Below are 18933 nucleotides of genomic sequence, written 5' to 3' on the forward strand. Positions count from 1 at the left end.
TAAGAACATAAAAGCAATTATGAAAGAGCGAATTTATTTTTAATTTTCTAGATTTTATGGGAGAACGGTATGCTTTTTGCGCAATTTTAGAGAGTACTTGACTTCAAATGGATTCTTGCTGGATACAAATTCTTTAATGTTTACTATTTAGAATAACATGACATTCCAACTAGACTAATGATGAATTTAAAGAGTTTGCAGAAAAAGAAACAATGTATAAAAATAAAATTTGAGCGTGTGTTAAGTATCACCAAAAGATTCTTGAAATGAAATTTTATTATTCAATAATAAAAATTGCAAAAGACTTTTCATATAAAATTCTTCAAATGAAATCGTTGAATAGAGAGAATAATGATCTCATCTGAAAAATCTTATTTGAAGAGTGTCTTGAATATCATTTTTTATCTCATTATTGTCAAAGACGGACAAACATTATGTAATTGCTATTATTTTGATGAGGGGAAAATTTTAACTAAAATAATAAAAACTTATTTTTATTTAAAAAAAATTTTGATAGAGGATTTATTTTTTCACTCTTCTATTTATCACATAGGTAAATAAATAAGTATTTGAGAAGTAAAGAGCTTACATTGATTTTTCAGAGAGAAAATATTGTGATTTAGTTAGATTTATCATTGTCCTTCACTGTAATTGCAACCAGGAGGGTGAAAATAGCACTACTCCTCTTTCAAAGCTTGCCAACAGGTATGAGCCTAATGAAAACGAGCTTTTACCACACAAGATTTTCTTGCTAAGTAACAGAATGGACAACAAAACTTGACTTTTCTGAGCGCCAAGGCCATGATGTACACGAATCATGATAATGTGAAGCAGCATCCTTTGAGTGAGTAGGGGTGGGCCGGACGGTTGTCAATGCCGTCAATGGCAAGATACGTTCATAAAAGTAGAAGAATAACAAATTAAAAAGGTCTGTGGAACAACCATGCGACTTTCAAAATGTCGAGCCTGGGATTAGTTCAATCTAGGAAGTAGTAGCCAAACCCCTCAGAAACTCAAGATTTTTAGGAAATGAAAAATAAATAATCAGGGTTCCACTGATTATTTATTTTTCCCAAAACCCAAACCCCAGCTTCTGAAAAAATAAATAAAAGTCCTAGAGTTTCTTTACTAACCGGATGCAGACACCCCAACAGTCTTCAAGCTCCACTTATCAGAACTAGAATACAAACTTCAAAAATTTTACATTTGGTCACAAGAAAAGATGATGATTCTTTTTAAGACTATAGTCTCCACTCATTTCAACATTATCAATCTGGCCAGTGGCGACAGCATTTAGTTTTGACATCAACCAGAATCAATTATAGTATAGTCAGTCTCAAAAGGAAGCAAGTTAACCTCCTGAAAACAAGACACCAAAAACTGACAAGACTATTGAAAGGCCTCTAGAATTTGAATCAGAGGGAGTGTAATAATATGGATGGTCAAATCATTTTAGCCTCAAGGAGCTCTAGTAAAGTAGCAATGGCCATGAAGAACCATCCACAAAATCACCAATTTACAAGGTTGCATAGGGCATGCAAAACAGGACGTAGCAGATTTAAATTAAATTCTAACGAAGTTATGGTATAGGAACAACGACAATTTACCAACAACAAACACGGTCAAAAGTATACAAATGGCAAGAAAAAATCATTCATTTTTCAAGTAAAACGGGTAAACAAGATAAAGTCACCAAACTACTTGGTTCCTTTATCTCCACGATTTACAACACATGATCAAGCAATCATCAGAGAAGAAGATTGAAAGTTCTTCTCAATGCCAAATAAATATTTCAAGGGGTAAAAGAAGGTAATATACATACAATTAAAATCATTTGAACTTCTGCAACATACTTACAATAATGAGCTTCTCTCGGCCAGCTTCAAGCGCATTTCAATCAACCTAGCATTGAACTCTCCATCACTAACTCTTAACATTTGGGCCAAAGGAAGCTTAAACCCGTGGTCAACCAAAATCCTATACCTAGGCTTAATCTTCCTCTCTAAGCTAAAGGAAAAATATTGTGGAAACTTCTTGAGTTCATCCAAATCACCCTTCATTTCCTGGATGAAAAAATCAACTTTTGGCACCAAATTATTCTCCACGCTAAAAGTCAACAACCCAGGAGATCTTATCACCATCCTCTCCACTTCCTCATCCGAAAACCTTAAATTCTTCAAAAAATCAATCTTTGGCTTCAAAGTCCTCTCCACGCTCGAGACCAACAACACAGTCGTCTGACAGTTAATTTTATGACTACCCTTAAACCCGAATTCTACAAGGAACTTAAAAGTGGGACGCAATTGGGTTTTCAAATCGGAAACCAAGATTCTAGGGCAGCGAGTGAGAGATTTGGGGAGGTCGTTGAACGGAATAAGCACTTCCTCGAGGAGGAAATCGATGATGGGCTCGAGGTCGCGGGGAATGTCGGCGGTGAGGAGTTTCGGGTGCATGTCCAAAATCCGTCCGACGGCTGGGGGAGAGAGGCCGAGGGAGAGCAAGTAGTGTTCCAGGGAGAGGAGAGAGGAGAGCGGGGTGCAGCGGAAATTGGGGTTCTGGTGAAGGGCTTTTTGGGGATTTACGTTGAGGGCTTGGAGGTGGAGGATCTTTTGGCGGAAGAGGAGGCCGGCGTCCTTGGTAGTGGCGGAGATGTGTGACGGAGGTTGAACGGAGGTTTTGGGCAGGTTTAGTGGTACGGGGGGTTGTAGTCTTGTCATCATTTTTCCAGTTTTTTGCTCCTTTTTTATTATTATTATTATTATTATTTCAAGCGAATGACAGAATGAGTGAGTGCATGGCGGGGGATATCATGTAGCATATATATATGTTCCACTATCACTTTCATTTTTCCTGAGTGTCCTGATGCTGGATTCTAAGTGCACCCTGCAAACCCACACACCCGGCCCGATCTTTTCTCATCCTGTAAAACAGTAAAACCAGCGGGTTCCTCAAGAGATTTGAGTGGTAAAGCCCTCTAAAATTCTTAAAAAAAACTCTTTTCTAATTATTTTTATTTTAATATCAAAAGTACTCTTTTCTAAGGAAGCCCCATCTTTGTTTGTTTGTTTTTTCAGACGAATGGGAAAAAAAAAAAATCTTGTTCTCTGCCATGCACTTAACAATTTTTTGGGTATAAAACCAATCGTTAATTTAAGTTTATGAACTCTATTTTTTAGTTCAAAAGTATCCTCGAATTCAAACGCAGATCGAAAGCAAAGTAGAGAAAGTCGAAGGTGGGGATCTATTTGTTAACCACCATCGGTCTCTCTGTCACGGCTTCTTGTTTCATCTATAAAGCACCATCTTCTAGGCGAAAATACAATCATGCAATGGAGCTCATAAGTTATAAATAAAGCAATGGTATCAGTCTTTTTAGTTTTAAGTTACTTCCTTTTGGGTTTAAAGTTTAAATCATAAATGCTTGAATGGGTTAAAATTTTGCTTAAAGTGCATCAAATTGAAGAGAAGGGTGTGTTAAGACTTACGAGTTAGAAGAAAAGAAAAATGGTAAATACATTTAATTATATATTTGTTCTTAAGGGCCACTTTGGTAATATTGTAGTTTTTAAAATAATTGTTGTTTGCTGTATAACATAAATAATTAACTACGAAGAGAATCAATCAAACGTTTGGTAAAATTTATTTTTAAAAGTAATGTCTGTTTTTAAAATAGTCGTGTGGGTTTGATGAATCTCATTATTAAACTGTTATAAGAATATAAATGATTGAATTAGACATAATGTTGAATAAAATTTATTTATACATTTATGAACATATAAATAAAATCTTTTTAATTACGTATATATAATAATTGATAACTATAATAAATATTTTATATTATTAATGTTATTTTTTATTTTGTTATCCCAATATAATTGGTAATGACAATAATTTCTTTAAAGTTAATGATTTTATTTCCTAATTAATAAGTATAATTTTGGATTTTAATGATAAATAAAAGGATATATATGGAATTTTATTGAGTAGAAAAGTGATTTTCAAAATCAGATTTTTCAAAATACTTTTTCCTCACTTTTCAAAATCTACTATAAGATGAGGTGATTTTGCTAAAAGTGATTTTAAAAAAAAATTATCAAACACTAAAATTAATTTTTAATTTTTTAAAATTATTTTTGAGTCTTTCAAAAGCAATCTCAAACGAGCTCTAAATGTTGCATCGATGGAGAGTGTGTTATAAAGATAATGAAGGGGTGTTAATTGTACTACTTCAAGAGATATATAAACACAACTAGGTGTATTTTTAAATGAAAAATCGGGTGCATTAAGTTCAAGTTGGTCTCGGTCTAGTACTGGGATGATGCTTTGGCCCAAACCCAATGATGTGAAGGGCAATAGATAGGCTTCTAGCACCGTACAATTATTCTTTTAAAACACCTATTTGAATTATACTCCATTTACGGAGTGTTTACTAGATAGCAATTGTAATTGGAATGGAGGAATCAAAATGAAGAAGTTGTTACTTAATTGCAGAAGGGAATGAGAATGAGATGGATGGGTTCCACACAAAACAAGGCATCACTACTGGGCTTGTGATTCTAGTTAGGGGTTGGGAACTACGATCATATTCTCAGCCATGGCGAAAATAACCTCATTATTTTCTTTGTTTTCTGAAAATACCCTCTCTTGTCATTGAAAAATATATATATTAAAAAAATAAAAAATAAATCCCTAATCTAGCAACTGTTCTCTCTCGCTTAGAAACAATCTACACTTTCTCTCGCATAACTTAGTGCTATCCCTCGTCATCGATCTCGTATCAATCATCGGTCAAATTCGTCGCTGATTGTAGCCTATTACCGTTTGATTCTGTTGCGTGCAGCGATCTCGATTTGACAGCTCATCACCGTCCAACATCTCCATCCAGCATCTCAACTATATCGATTATTATTATTTATTCATATTATTATTGTTGTTGTTGTTGTTATTACTAATAATAATAATATTATTAAAATTATTATTATTAAGAAATAGTATCAAGGACAATAATCAACAAATGGTATTTTAGTAAATTAAATTAGTTAATTTTAATTATAGGACAAAGTAAACATATCAATGGAAATGAGTTACATTCTGATTTTGATTTATACAGCTCAGATAAACCAATTATTATGATTCTCATTCCTGATTCCAATTCTAGTTCATTTTGATTACTGAATGTACCATTAATATCAAAATTACTCTCTCTAATTTAATAATCTTTTTATTTGAGTATTTAATTTTTAGCTATTTTCTCACCTTAAAACTTACACACACACACACACATAGAGAGAGAGAGAGAGAGAGAGAGAGAGAGAGAGAGAGAGAGAGAGAGAGAGAGAGAGTGTCCTTTTTTAGTAAAGACATCCTCACTTTGCACACTAAACTACAAAAAAAAATTACAAAATTTCAATACACTAGAGATTGTGTTCTTTTTATTTGTTAGTGTATTAAAATTTTTAGATTTTTTTTTGTTTTGTGTCAATGTTACTCTTACTTGCTAAAATGAGGATTTATTCACTAGAAAATTATTATTATTATTATTATTATTCTTTAGTGAGATCATCTTCACTTTAATAAAATTAAGATGCATGCTAAAATATTAAAAAAAATACATATTTAATACGTTAGAGATTGTGTTTTTAAATCTGTTAGTGGCATTTTTATTTTATTAAAATGAGGGTGTTCTCATTATATATATGCAATCTTCCCCTCACCCTACACTTGAATAACTCTATGGTCGATAAATTTTTTGAAGTTTTCTATTCTCTATTATTCTCTTCAAATTTTCTTCTCTACAAAAAACCAAAAACACTAACTTCACAAGAATAAATATAATTAATCTAAAAATGTAAAGAAAAAGATAAATACGTTGTGTTAAATTTTTGTAAGCGAATACAATAGATGAGAGTCTAAAATTGAAAAAATGAAAATAGATTGATCATAAATCTGAAGAGTTTGCTATAATAGGAGGGGGCAAAAAAAAAAAAATAAACATAACTATGCAATCAAAAGAGATGGAAGGGAAACAAAATATAAATGGCTTAATTATATCTGTGATCATCCTTAAATATAATTGAAGTAGAAAAGGAATTTTATCAGTACATTGAAGAGTTGTTAAAAGTGCGCTCAAATGCAAACCTAATAATAACGTTACGATTTGAGTAGAGCTATTTTTGAACACCATCTCTTTGTCACTTGCAAGTTTCGTTTTCAGAAAGAATTGATATACTTTTGTCATTATTATTGAGTTGTATTTAGTGGCTTTGGAATAAATATAAATTTTCAGTGAAAATCAAAATACTAGTAATAAGAGTCAACAAAGATTATGATTAAAGAAACAAGCAGCCGCAATGTCTTTTCATTGAAATTGTGTTGTGAATTTGTGATAGTGAAACTGAAATGGAATTAGGAAGGGATTAAAGAGTGAAATGAAGGGGCAAATTGGGAATTAAATGGGGAGAGGAGAAGAAAAGAAAAAAGAAAAAAGACTAACATTATAAGTTTTATTAACGGATGGGGGTTGAATGAACATATTAGCTCCACAACCGCTCTAGGATTTTGTATTGACGCTATGTAGAGAGTGGCATTCATCCGACACAGCTGCCTGCACATGTAATTTTCATTTAGTATTTAACATAAATGGAGCGTATGGTATGACAGAGACAAGAAAAAGTGACCCAAAGCTTTACAAAAACCAAACAGAGAGAGAAAATGTGGGAGTGAGTGATGATGTTACTGGAGGGCTTGAGTAGTTGTAGTTGTCGGTTTATATAACTCATGAAGTTGGTAAGGGTAATGGAAATGGGAAGCAAAAGGCCAAGGGAGTGTGACGGTGGGGGGTTGAGAGTTGAGGTTAAATAATTATAAGAAGGGGTGTAAAATGAATGAGTTGGTTCGGTCGGTTTTGAGGGAAACTTCTGAGCGATCCCTATTCTATAGCTCGTTCCAAATGACCGCTTTTCCCGCTCACCCGGTCGTGTAATACAATCCTATATGTAAGCTCACGCCTCTCTCCCTCCATCTCTGCTTTCTCTTTCTCTCTTTGGCCCCTTCCCCCCAACTTTTAAGCCTTTCCCTTCATCCTCTTTCAACCTGTCGTTTGATTTGCTCATTTGGGTATGTATGCTTTTCCCTTTCTTTCTTTCTGTCTTCCATTTTTTTTTTTCTTATTAAAGGTTTATTTTTTCACCCTTTTACCCATATGGGTTTTTGTTTGTTTTTTACGATCTTCAAATCTGCTGAATTTTAAGTTTATGAATCATTGCTTTGATTATGATATTGTGTTACGCTTGGATTGGAAATTTCAATTGATTATTATTATGAGATACATTTTTTTTAAAAAAATTGTTTCGTGATTCTTAAAAGAGGGAATTTCAAGACATTTTGTAAATTATTTGCAGGATGGGAAGGGTTAAGCTGAAAATAAAGAAGTTGGAGAATACAAATGGCCGTCAAGCGACCTATGCCAAAAGGAAACATGGCATCATGAAGAAAGCTAATGAATTATCAATACTTTGTGATATTGACATTATCCTTCTCATGTTCTCACCCACCGGCAAGCCTTCCTTATGTAATGGAAAGCGAAGGTACTTTTTCCTTTGTGCCTAAGTATTGGAGGAAATCATAGTTCTTTGGAAGGTTTATTATTTTTGCGCCTTCAAGTAAAATACTAGTTATAAGTAGTTTCAGCAATTGTAGGCTTATAAAATTTTGTCATGCGATTCTATTTCACCATGACGTTTATGCATGTATGGCAAAGTTATTGGTGAAGTGAGTTGTGTGCATATTATGGATTGTTGGCATCAAAATGGAAATGTTTTTGAGTGTTGGATCTTCATGTGCACACAAACCTTCAAGTTCTCAAGCATTGTAATAGTCACTGTTAAGTTTAATACTTTTTTTTTTCTCCCTCTGCGGATTTAGTAGCATTGAAGAAGTCATTGCGAAGTTTGCTCAACTAACTCCGCAGGAACGGGCAAAAAGGTACTATCAGTTTATCTCCCTTGAATAACCATATGATTTATTTTACATTTCTATGGATATAATGACCGAATTGGAATTAAACTAATTTTCTCTTGATTGCTGCAGGAAGTTGGAAAGTCTTGAAGTAAGTTTCTTCTGCAACCCATTCTCTTTTTTGCTATTGATCTTGGTGTCTGCAATCCCATCACTCATATTTGCTAGATTATCTTTTGGTTTCTCTTTGAAAGTGTAGGCATTAAAGAAGACATTTAAGAAGTTGGACCATGATGTAAATGTACAAGAATTTTTGGGTACAAGGTATTTGATGATTCAATTTCAGCGGCACAGTTTGTTATATTGGAGCAGAATTTGATTTCATCTTATAATATATGGCTAATGAAACTCCATGTTTTCCTTTTTGACTTTTCATTTCAGTTCTCAAACAATTGAGGTATGTAAATTAGCTCCTTCTATCTTATTAATAATCATTTAAAATTTCTGTTCGAAGAATGTTCATTTGCCGTGACATGCTCCATATTCCTCAAATTGTTTGAGCAGGACCTGACCAACCAAGCAAGGTTACTACAATCTCAACTTTCTGAAATGCACAGGCGTCTGAGGTGAATTATCTGCAAATCTTTTTTTTTTTTTTTTTTTTTGTTTGGATTCTGTTGCATGCCCTTTTACAGAATTCACCCATGGTCAGTCGTCCTCTTGCTAATTGTATATTTCATTGAATTCTGCAGGTATTGGACAAATCCAGATAAGATCAACAGTGTGGAACATTTGGGACAAATGGAAAATTCACTGAGGGATTCTCTTAACCATCTACGAATGCATAAGGTATCTCTATCATTCCTTTGGTTAGGGCCATCTAAAGAAGTCCTTTATCTACCTTTTAGTCTTATGAAGACAATAGGTGATTGAAATTAGATTCAATTAGTTTATGTTCTTGGATGTCTCATTTGTTATTATTTGAAGTAGATGATTAGTTTTTCGATGATATCAATTACACTTGTCAGTGAGACGTCATATTTGTTGCACTAAAACTGTTTGCATTCTTTTGGCAGGAAAATTTAGGAAAGCAGGAGCTTATGTCATTAGAATGCACTACTCAGGTAAAAGAAATGCTTAATTGATCAGGGAATACTTTTCCTGGATCCATTCTTATGCATGTTTAGTGGAATATGTTATCTGACCTTCTATCTCTTGCAGTTCCAAAATGGGATATGCATCCCTTTCAGAATGGGATCCGAGGAACAGCTTCAAACTCTATCTTGGATTCCAAATAACGATAATAGGCATATGGTTTTACCAGAGGATCCAAATTTGCTTTCCCATAGGTAAGTGACTAAGTGGACTTCTTTGTTTAAGCTTCTATTTTGGGACCTTTAAAGTTTGTGTCCTAGAAATCAGAATAACATGTAAGATGAGAAATCCGATTGTTGGATTTAATTCTTGCTCAAGTTGGACTAATGATTCTTTTTTTCCATCTGTTCTCAACCATTGAATTGTTTCTTCCTGTAGGGATGTGGAATGTTCAGGAAGCTCTTCCTTTGGGAGTTATTCTGGATACTTTGGCCCTGGAAAAAGTTCAGAGATTTCAAATTCTGGGCAGGATAGCAGCCTTCTTAGTGAGTTAAGTGGAACTCAATCACTGAGGCTACAACTTGGGGGGCAATGCTCTTACATACCATATAATGTCAGTTTGCTGAACGATAAATTCCAACCAGTTTCGGAGATGAACATACAAGAAAACCCTGTGGATTACCATGTCTCTGGAAGCTTGGAAGTTCCTAGGCCTGGATTTGACACCACCCCTGGGAGTTGGGCCTCCACGTCCGGACCTTGTGAAGTTACCTTGTTTGATGAGCGCTTATATTCCCAGGCAAGTTCTTTAAACTCTGGTGTTTCTTAAGTAAATGTTCTCTTATGTGGATCACTTAAAAATTCATATCCACCTTTAGCTTGATTAACTATTCAACTATTTTTTAAAGAAAAATTAAATGTCCACTTGGATTCTGGTTAGAGAGAGAGAGAGAGAGAATACTTTTGCCAACATATTGCTTTCCCTTTTGCTTGGTAACCTAGTGGCAGAAAATATTTGGATCATTGCTGAATCAGCTGCACAATTAAAAGTTCCCAAGGCTACCAGTTGATAAGCATTTTCTATTAAGTGAATAGTCCATTGTTGCATTGTAATTGAAATAAGAAATTGATCACACTCAATGGAGTTATAAAAGGCAGAAACTATCACTGAATTGATGCTTTAAGATTGATTTTAGGAATTCTGAGTATGCTGCCATTCTAACTTTTACTGTGAAGGCTGTTGTGGACCAATTTTAATGATGAGTATGTGCTCAAATCATCATGTGGCTGTTCAATTTGCTGGAACTTCTAAGCAGGCCCTTCTTTTTCAGTGTTCAAGATGTGGCACATTTTCCCCTTCTCTCCTTGGATTCTAGAAAACTGAATGTTGTCTTGTGTATTATCATTCAGTGTGACAAAAGACCTAGTTAATTCTAATATTCCTGATCTGCCAGAGCTAGGAAATTAGCTGTGAAAATTGGTTTACAATTTCTTAGATTATTAAATTGTGTTTTTTCATTTTAGAAACTAATTTTCTGATTACTGGTCAGGTTGATTTGCAATTTTTTGTCTTAATAAGATATTTTAGCACTCTATATTTCTAAAAGATTATCCTTTCATTTTCTGATGTGAAACTTTTACCTTTTTGCTTTCGTAATCAGATCAGTAAAATGTTTGAAATCTTCAGATTCAAGTTTTTCTTTTCCTGTTCCTTTATTTATTTGTAACAAATGCCTCATTTATTGAATAATCATGAAGTCTAAGTTACAAGATTGACAACTATGATGCCACTTTTCGATGAAATCTGTGGATAATAGGAGCTGGACTGTGATTGTATGCGGCCAGTTGTACATCTCTATTCTAGCTAGCTTGTTTTTCTGTTCATTGCTTGGTGAGATTGGGGAACTACAAGTATGGTAAAAATGAGTGGCACCTCAGTAACATCATGGAGGAAGATGTTAAAATTCCTGCTGTGCGTGGTGATGTGTTTTTATCTCGGCAGAGTTAATTAGCTTTTAAATAGTTTGCTCTGCCACCGTTGCCATAGAATGTTGTGTTAATGTTCCTTGTATTGTTGGTCAATGATATCTTTTGCTTTCTTATGAGATCCTTAATTATTTGTTGCAGCAACTCAATTGAGATACAAAAGAGATTTTACAGTTCAAATGGCTGAACAGGTTGCCGAAGAAGATGGTCATATGTGAAAAATAATCTCAGAACATCATAGTAGAGCCCTGCACCTGCTGATTTTGTAATGGTCTCTTTCGCCATGCCGACACAGAGAATCAGGCAGCGAGATATGTATAGCTAGCATGATTACCAGATACGAAGTTACCTGGACTGTGATCACTTGACAAGATTGAACGGTGCTGACGTCACTGAATGAGGCACCACCATTTGTGATTGTTATATATCATACACATACGACTTAAAAATATTTAATAGTAGGTTTCCTCCAAAGCTTATTTTGGCTTCCTCCGTTTTTGCCGAGGTTACTAATCTGTAAATTAAATGCATATGTAATTGGTTGTAATTCCAAAACAGTATCTACAATATAAAGTTTCTTTGTCAACAGGCCAATTTTGCCCCTGCCCTCTTTACATTTTGTTGACTTTATTGGAGCATTGCTCTTCTATTATTGACAGATCAAAACAACCTGAAGTTGATGGCCGATAGAATTTCGATTGCCCTTTCATGTCTTGACAACAGCATTGATATTAATACATCATCAAGACACCACCAACCACCCCCCCCCCCCCCCCCCCCCCCCACCACCCCAAAAAAATAAATAAATAAATAAAATGTAATGGGTATCATTTATGCTATAGCGTGACACATAAAACAATAACATTATTCATACTATAGTAGTATCGTTTTTGTCATAGTAACATTATATTGGTGGGTGGTCGAGTATTATTTTTCGTCTTACCAATATGATTTCACATCACTTGTCCTGGGAAACATTATTTTCATTAGCTTCCAAGGCCAACCTGGCTTGCACAAAATCAAATCAATTAAAGAGTCGCAATTTTTTAAGCACAAAAGAAGGAATTTTAGTAAAGTTGGCATGTGAAGAGAGCCCTTTAGTCACAGTCCTTGAAGGTGACATTGGATAACACATAACTGGGCACATCCTCACACACAGCTCAGCTACATTATATTTATAATAAAATATAAATAAAGACGAGCATCCATTGTTTGAGCATTAGTAGTGATTATCCAATATGTCTGAATTAAGGTCGTCCTTCGTGGGATTTACAAGTACTTTAACTCTTTCTCTCTTTAGTAATCTTTACGTGTAGGTTTTTTCAAAATGAGTTCAGTTATCCGAAATGGAACTTTGAGTTTTAGACATTATTGTTATAACCATTATATTTGAGGCTGAAGCTTTTTTTTTTTTTTCTTCAATTTAATGGAGTTTAATAGTTTTTTTTAAAAAAAAAAAAAATTGTAAATCGCCGAAAAAGAAAAACGAAAATAGATAATTAGATTTATTCATATTTTTGAATTAATCTGGTACGTCCATTTTGTAACGGCCAATTAATGGCTGCGTAAACAACGGAATATGCGGCGACTCACATGGGGGCGTTTGTCGTGATGTGTGGCTGCGGGACACGCACGCCGTTGGCGGGGTCGATGGTCAGAAAGATCGTATCGCATCGTGTCGACGATGCTGTCCGATCTTGACACGTAATCATTTTGTCGTGGACTAAGAAAAAGCGTTGATAGGACCGAGGCGTGAGAAGAAATTGAGACTCACGTGGCTCGATGTTATGTCAGATTCTACACCAGGTGAGAGTTGTTGACCCATCAATCTCCTCCAAATTCAAGACCAACCAACAACGAGAATCACATTAATCAAGTATAAACCAGAATTTTTCATTTAATTTAACCTTTTTTTTTGGTTTTTTTAACCCCCAAAATTTTGACCCTTCGGCAAATCCTTATGTTAAACTTAGAGGACCCGTATTAGTGATAGAAATTTATTGAGATGTTTGGTCTAATCCGAAAATGCGCGGAAGAACAAATAACATCAATCTATTCAATAGATGTATCTTTCGGAGCCGAGACCTTTGGTTTTTGAAATTCGGATTATGGCGACGTTTGGTCGTTGGCGGGAGAAATGTTAATAAAAGAGATAATGAATGAATCTTGATGCAATCTACTTTGAAAGAAACAGCACAAGTTCAGGATTTGATATGAAATGCCTTTTCAGTGACTCAGAAGAGGAAACAGCTGCCACACAAAGCTGGCTACAGCGGCAGACTCAGACCGAGATAATTTATTTCTTCCAAGTTCCAACCACAAACTAAGTTTTGTTCACGAATAATTCTATGTTGCCCTTTTGCATGCTTGGCCATTTTTTAATTTTCAGTTATCAAGTTTTCAACCTACCAACTAAACAAGCCTCTGCATGTTTGTCAGTTTTGGTTGCAATTGATGGTGAAAAATAAAAATAAATGCGGCAAGTTCGTGGGTAATTTCTTGGTTGAGAAAGAGAAACTACATTCTTGTCATTTTTTTTTTTTTTCGCTTTTGAAACTTGGTTGGAGAACTGAATTCTTACAGTACCTCAAATGCTTTGTCTCACTCATTAAACCTGGAGAGCATATGACAAATAATTTTATAGTTTGAGGCTACAATAATGTTGCAGCAAATATTTTGAGATCATTAGCTCATCTGATACATAAGGCACGGGATTAAGATCAAAATAAATAACGCAAGATGTTTAATAAAGTAGCAACTTAAGTTGATTAATTAATACAATGAAATGGAAATTTACACCTCCAATCTCGTACAAATTTAGCCATTACATCCAACGACATAATAATACTCAGCCAAATCTGCTGATTACAATTAAACTTGCACGCCAAAAAGTGCTTCTGGGCAAGCAATTCCAAGAAGCATCAAAAAAAGAAGCAGCTATCTCAAGCACAAATGGCGGGTGGAAAAATTTCCACCTCAGCCATCTGTTGCACTTCAACAGAAACCCCCAAAAAGAAAGGTAAAAAAAGGATCCCCAAGATAATAAGAGGATCCCATAATTAGACACCCCACGCAACCATAAAAATCAATTGAAAATGAAAAAAATAAGCCATTTTAAAATAAGCCCTTTTTTTTCATTTTTGACCCTGGAAGCCAAAAACTAGCCACATAGCTACTTCTATATTATATATATATATATATACCCTAGTATGCTAAAATTTCATACTAAAATATACTACTTAGTACACGAATATATAGCTAAAAAAGGTGTTAAAACCCAATCTCTAATGGTCTTGGTGGCTCTAGCGGAATTGAGCACCGGAGTAAGTTCGGCCAAAGGACCAGCCAGCAGGGGCAACATTGTAGGAAGTCACAGTACGGCCATCGCTTGTGGTGACCTCAAATGACAGGCTTTGGCCATTGAGATAAGTGTTGCTTTGCCAGTTTTGGCCCCAGTTTCTTGACATTGGCTGCCAGCCAGTTCTAGATCCTTTGATTGAAACAGCATGAACATCACCAGCACCACCAACGTTGGTGATCAACACTAGGTTGAAGTAGGAATGGCCATTGATTGTGAACCTGATGCCTCCCCTTCTTCCGCAGGGTACCCTACAAAAACACCCCCCCAACAAAATAACAATAATTAATAATGTCACTTTCTTGTTACTGTCAAATGGTCCAACAAAGAAAAAAAAGTTACAGCTAATTCTTTTTCTTTTTCCTTTTTTGTGGGAAAAAAATCACCATGAATAAATTAATGGGAAATAAAGTAAAAATCTTGGGCTAGACCACAAATCACAATCAATAAAAGCATTGGGCCACTAGACTAGAGCAATAGAAAGTGGGCGACAATATTAAGAGTATGGCTTTAATCTCTAGTTAACGAACATTAATTACCACTTGTTGAGCTTAAAACCAAGAGAGCATACCTCCTGTAAGCTACAGGGACAACTCCAGCTCTGTATTGAGCAATGTGTTGGAACACAGGCTGAGAGAGATCAAAATGTTGCTGCGGAGGATTGCACCAACCGCCTGCATTGTTGGGAAGGGCGTTGTTCGGTGGGCAAAAATTGGTAGCTGTGACCATAATGGTGCCGGGCAGGCACCATTTGGGGTCATTAACACACTTAATCTCATAGCAAGACCCACAGCTCAAACCGTTGTTGAACAAAGCCGTGCTCAAGGCTGCAGTGTTCGTTCCATAACCCTGGCTATACAGATTCCCATAGCCACAAGCCCCACCTGCAACATTTAATTAATAAATTTAGTTTATAGCCAAAATCAACAAAATGTACAAGCTTTGAACGAACAACATCAGCATTAACACTCACCCATAGTCCCTGAAGCATCGCCACCACCATAGAAAGTGGCACGAGCATTAATCCACCCACCGCCTCCATTAGCATGAACGGAGGACACCAATGCAAGGAAACCCAACGAGAAAAACCCAGCAAAATACATTTTCCTGAAATAATTTTTTAAAAAGAAAAAGATTAACCCTTAAGCATTTTATGACATTGCAACTTCAAAAGTGTACTTTCATTTAACATAAAAAGAAATGTCACAACAAGGAAAGATGATTAATTACTTGGAGAAATTGGAAGCCCAGAAGCAGAGTAGAGAAAGAGAGAGAGGAAATGCGAGGCAGTTGAGTGAAGAAAATAGGGGGGCGGGGGGGGAATTTATAGAAATTTTTGGGCTCGGGGCGGTTAAAAGAGCTCACCGTCACCACTTAACTAACACTTTTTAAGCTTCTGTTTCGAGTTGGGACCATAAATTGAATTATATTATAAAACTGCTTGTGACACAAAGTGTTGTGTAGTTTTTATTTATTCATTTATTATTATTATTATTTTCATTGGTAATAGTGAAAACAGCGCACATGCGGATGTGGGCTTTTTTGTGAAGCAGTTTCTGGCCTGAGAAAGCGTGGTTTCGTAGCTTTCTTGGTGGGAATTTTGCTCTTAAATCCGAATGGAAGTGGGTCACACACTCGCAGCAATTTTCATTTTGCCATTGTGGTTAATAAATATCAAATTGCGTGATTGATCCAAGAGGATTTTAGAAGATTTTGGCAGATTTTAGGTCTTTTGTTATCTTTTATTTTGATTTGAGTTAATTATAGCATGTGTTTAGTCTTTTATTTTTAATATAATTGCAATCAAGTTTTCTCTCAAATTAATTTGAGAAGTATGCTTACCCTTTTATAAATAAAGAGATCTTTTTTATAATTCTATTAGAGATTATCTATCAATTTTTTTATTGTAAAGTCGTTTAGATTCGAGCGTCATTTAATCTCACTATATAGCATTATCAAAATCTCATTATAACCTAATCACGTCGATTAAGTCTGGTCCTAAATACTTAATATTTATATATCCTATCAAATTACTTTCGATGTCCTATTTCATCAATTTTCTCCCCCTTTTACACGAAACTCGTCCTCAAGTTTTTCTAAAGGATGAAACTTTAAGCAAAGAAACAATGCATCTTGTAACTCGAACTTATAGTTTTTTTCATCAATCTTTCTTGAAAAAGAATTCTCCATACTTCATCTAATTATTGATCTTACTAGTCATTCTATGAAAAAGTGAAGTCTTGTAAGAACAAACACTTTTAAGTCTGTTGCCAAATCTCACTCAATATTCTCTCCAAATAACCTTATCTTTGTAGCCAAATCTTCTCCAAGAATAACTTTATTATTTTTAATATGGATAAACATAATAATGTCAATTACTATTAGAGTCTCTTCAACTTGATTTTAGTACACGAACTTGATCATATTATTAGATTTAGCTGGCATTTGTTTTTTTATTTGAAATCTGAATAGACCTGAATTAGTCTAAATTTTGAATAGATCTGAATGTTTGAATATGAATAATATGTTTGTTTTTTCGTCTGAATCTCGAAAAATAATTATTAAGTTGTTTGTTTTTTTTCAACTTAAAAAAAATGAAAATATGTACTTTTACATTTGTATCCTTATTAAATTTGAATGTCAAATAAATAATATATTAAATACCACAATATTTTAACATTTATAAGTAAAACTATATTCAAGTGAATACATAATGATTTTAGAATTTTAATGTATAAAATACCATAAATTTCAAATTTTATCATATATAATATAAGAAAGAAAAAAACTAATAAGATGCTTGAAACAATTGATTTGTCATTTCATCTCGAAGTTGTCACATGTAATTTTGATCTTTAATACTTGAGGAGTTGATACCAAAGTGAGGAGGGATTTCATGACGGCTAAAAAAATAATGATGAGATTATTATGTGGGGTAAATATCTATGGGTGAGTTTTCGGATAGACATGAAAAATAAATCATAAAGCAGTGATATTTTTTACATTAGAAAATAATTGACTTAATTCAGATGTCTCTATTAAGTAAAAAGCCAAAAATATTGGCTTATTTTATTAAGTCAAAATTATCTAAAAAGTCTCATTAAGTTATAAAAACAAACACTTCTAATTAACTTCATTAATTAAGTTAAGTCACTTTAAGTCATTAAGTTAAAAAACAAACGCTACCTTAATATTAAAATCAAGAGTAGGTTGTAATTTTTCTTTAAAAATTTTAGACAAATGAACAATCTCATTTTTTTCTACTTCCATCAGTTGCCTCATATTAAATCATTATCTTTTCGCCTTGCCCTCATCAAATCCTTGACTCTTGTAGATGGTAACTTTTGATGAGATAGTTTAAGAAAGTCTTCCATCATGTGAGTCTAATAAAAAAATATCGTTAGTATTATAATCAAAATCTGAGATATCTTTTAACTCAATGAGATAATACAACCTCAATACTCTTATCTTTATCATTTTTTCCCTCAAATTTCAAAATACAACCAATGGAAAAACTGTAATTACTCTTGGGTTAAGGTGTTGTCCGTGGTTGGTGGCCATGATTGGGACTAGAGAGAGTTGGATCAAGCTGTATTCGGTGATGACTATCAACTCAAGGAGATAGCTCAGAGGATCGAAACACTAAAATTGGGCTATAGGTTTGGAATATCTGCAACAATTCCGGCAATGTTTTGACTCGATGCTAGCTAAGCTTAGACAGTTTTATTCTTTTTTATGGAAACAATGATGAGTAAGGTTTAGTTGCTAGCTGATAGTGATTATGGTAGGATGATTGATCATCGATGATGGCTGGTGAATGCGGTGCCCTAGTGGCTACAATGGTTGAAGGTGACATTTGGTGATTTGGGAATTTTTATCTTTTTGGATTTTTTTTTTTTTTTTTGGCTTTTTTGATGGAAACATTGGAGGGATGTGTGTAGGATAATCGGGAAAGCTATACAATTGGTGCAAAATTGCTCTGATACCAATTGACGTAACGGGATAGCATAAGTAAATTGATAATGTATATAAACACTACATATTATTCTAAAACCGAATTAAACACACTCTAATCGAAGTATGATTATATCAAATTTTAATTCTAACGAAATTTCAATCCCAAAAAATGTTATAAATGAAGATATTTTATTAATTAAAAGATTCTACTAAAATAATGAAAATACCTTTCTATTTTTAATAAGATAAACCTATTTTTGGAACATCAAAGACTCGCACAATTATTATGTATGTAACTAACAAATGGCACCGTTTTCTTTTCTTTTCTTTTCTTCGTATATTACATTTAATGACATTATCGATTAAAATTCCATTGGAGTTTTCATTGCGAGCAGAATCTGTAAAATCAACTTTACTATTACGCACTCGAGTAATTTTAATATGTATAGAACAGAAGATTTGCCATCTAGCTAATGAATTGCTCCATTTCTTTTTCTTTTTTTTTTTTACAATAACAAAAAATTGGTACTCATTATTAACTTTGAAATTTTTATCATTGTTTTTTGGCGACAAGAATTTCT

General features: G+C 34.1%; 3 protein-coding genes across 7 annotated transcripts; 1 reads left to right on the plus strand and 2 right to left on the minus strand.

Moving 5' to 3' along the window:
- Positions 1 to 1627: 1627 nt before the first annotated feature.
- On the minus strand, positions 1628 to 2795 carry LOC102611895 (transcription termination factor MTEF1, chloroplastic). Its single transcript, XM_006483074.4, has one exon. The coding sequence runs from the start codon at positions 2718 to 2720 to the stop codon at positions 1854 to 1856; it is 867 nt and encodes a 288-aa protein (XP_006483137.1). The 5' UTR covers positions 2721 to 2795; the 3' UTR covers positions 1628 to 1853.
- Positions 2796 to 6362: 3567 nt separating this feature from the next.
- On the plus strand, positions 6363 to 11631 carry LOC102611222 (agamous-like MADS-box protein AGL30). 5 transcript variants are annotated; one of them, XM_052439544.1, is made up of 12 exons: positions 6363 to 6995; positions 7401 to 7585; positions 7917 to 7983; positions 8089 to 8107; positions 8216 to 8280; positions 8398 to 8413; positions 8521 to 8582; positions 8709 to 8805; positions 9033 to 9080; positions 9178 to 9305; positions 9490 to 9850; positions 11229 to 11631. In XM_052439544.1, coding segments are annotated over exons 1-12 (1077 nt in total). In that variant the 5' UTR covers positions 6363 to 6993; the 3' UTR covers positions 11256 to 11631. The 5 variants fall into 5 exon arrangements, with proteins under 5 accessions (XP_052295504.1, XP_052295505.1, XP_052295506.1 ...); XM_052439545.1 differs by having other exon boundaries at positions 6367 to 7116; XM_052439546.1 differs by having other exon boundaries at positions 6369 to 6995; positions 7401 to 7586; positions 7924 to 7983.
- A 2148-nt stretch (positions 11632 to 13779) lies between these two features.
- Positions 13780 to 15781, minus strand: LOC102610917 (expansin-A1-like). The gene is made up of 4 exons (XM_006483070.4): positions 15626 to 15781; positions 15369 to 15502; positions 14967 to 15279; positions 13780 to 14646 (listed from the first exon to the last, which is right to left on the minus strand). The coding sequence occupies exons 2-4, from the start codon at positions 15496 to 15498 to the stop codon at positions 14340 to 14342; spliced, it is 750 nt and encodes a 249-aa protein (XP_006483133.1). The 5' UTR covers positions 15499 to 15502; positions 15626 to 15781; the 3' UTR covers positions 13780 to 14339.
- Between the last annotated feature and the right edge of the window lie 3152 nt (positions 15782 to 18933).

This window comes from Citrus sinensis, chromosome 4, assembly GCF_022201045.2.
Source record: "Citrus sinensis cultivar Valencia sweet orange chromosome 4, DVS_A1.0, whole genome shotgun sequence".
NCBI lineage: Eukaryota > Viridiplantae > Streptophyta > Magnoliopsida > Sapindales > Rutaceae > Citrus > Citrus sinensis.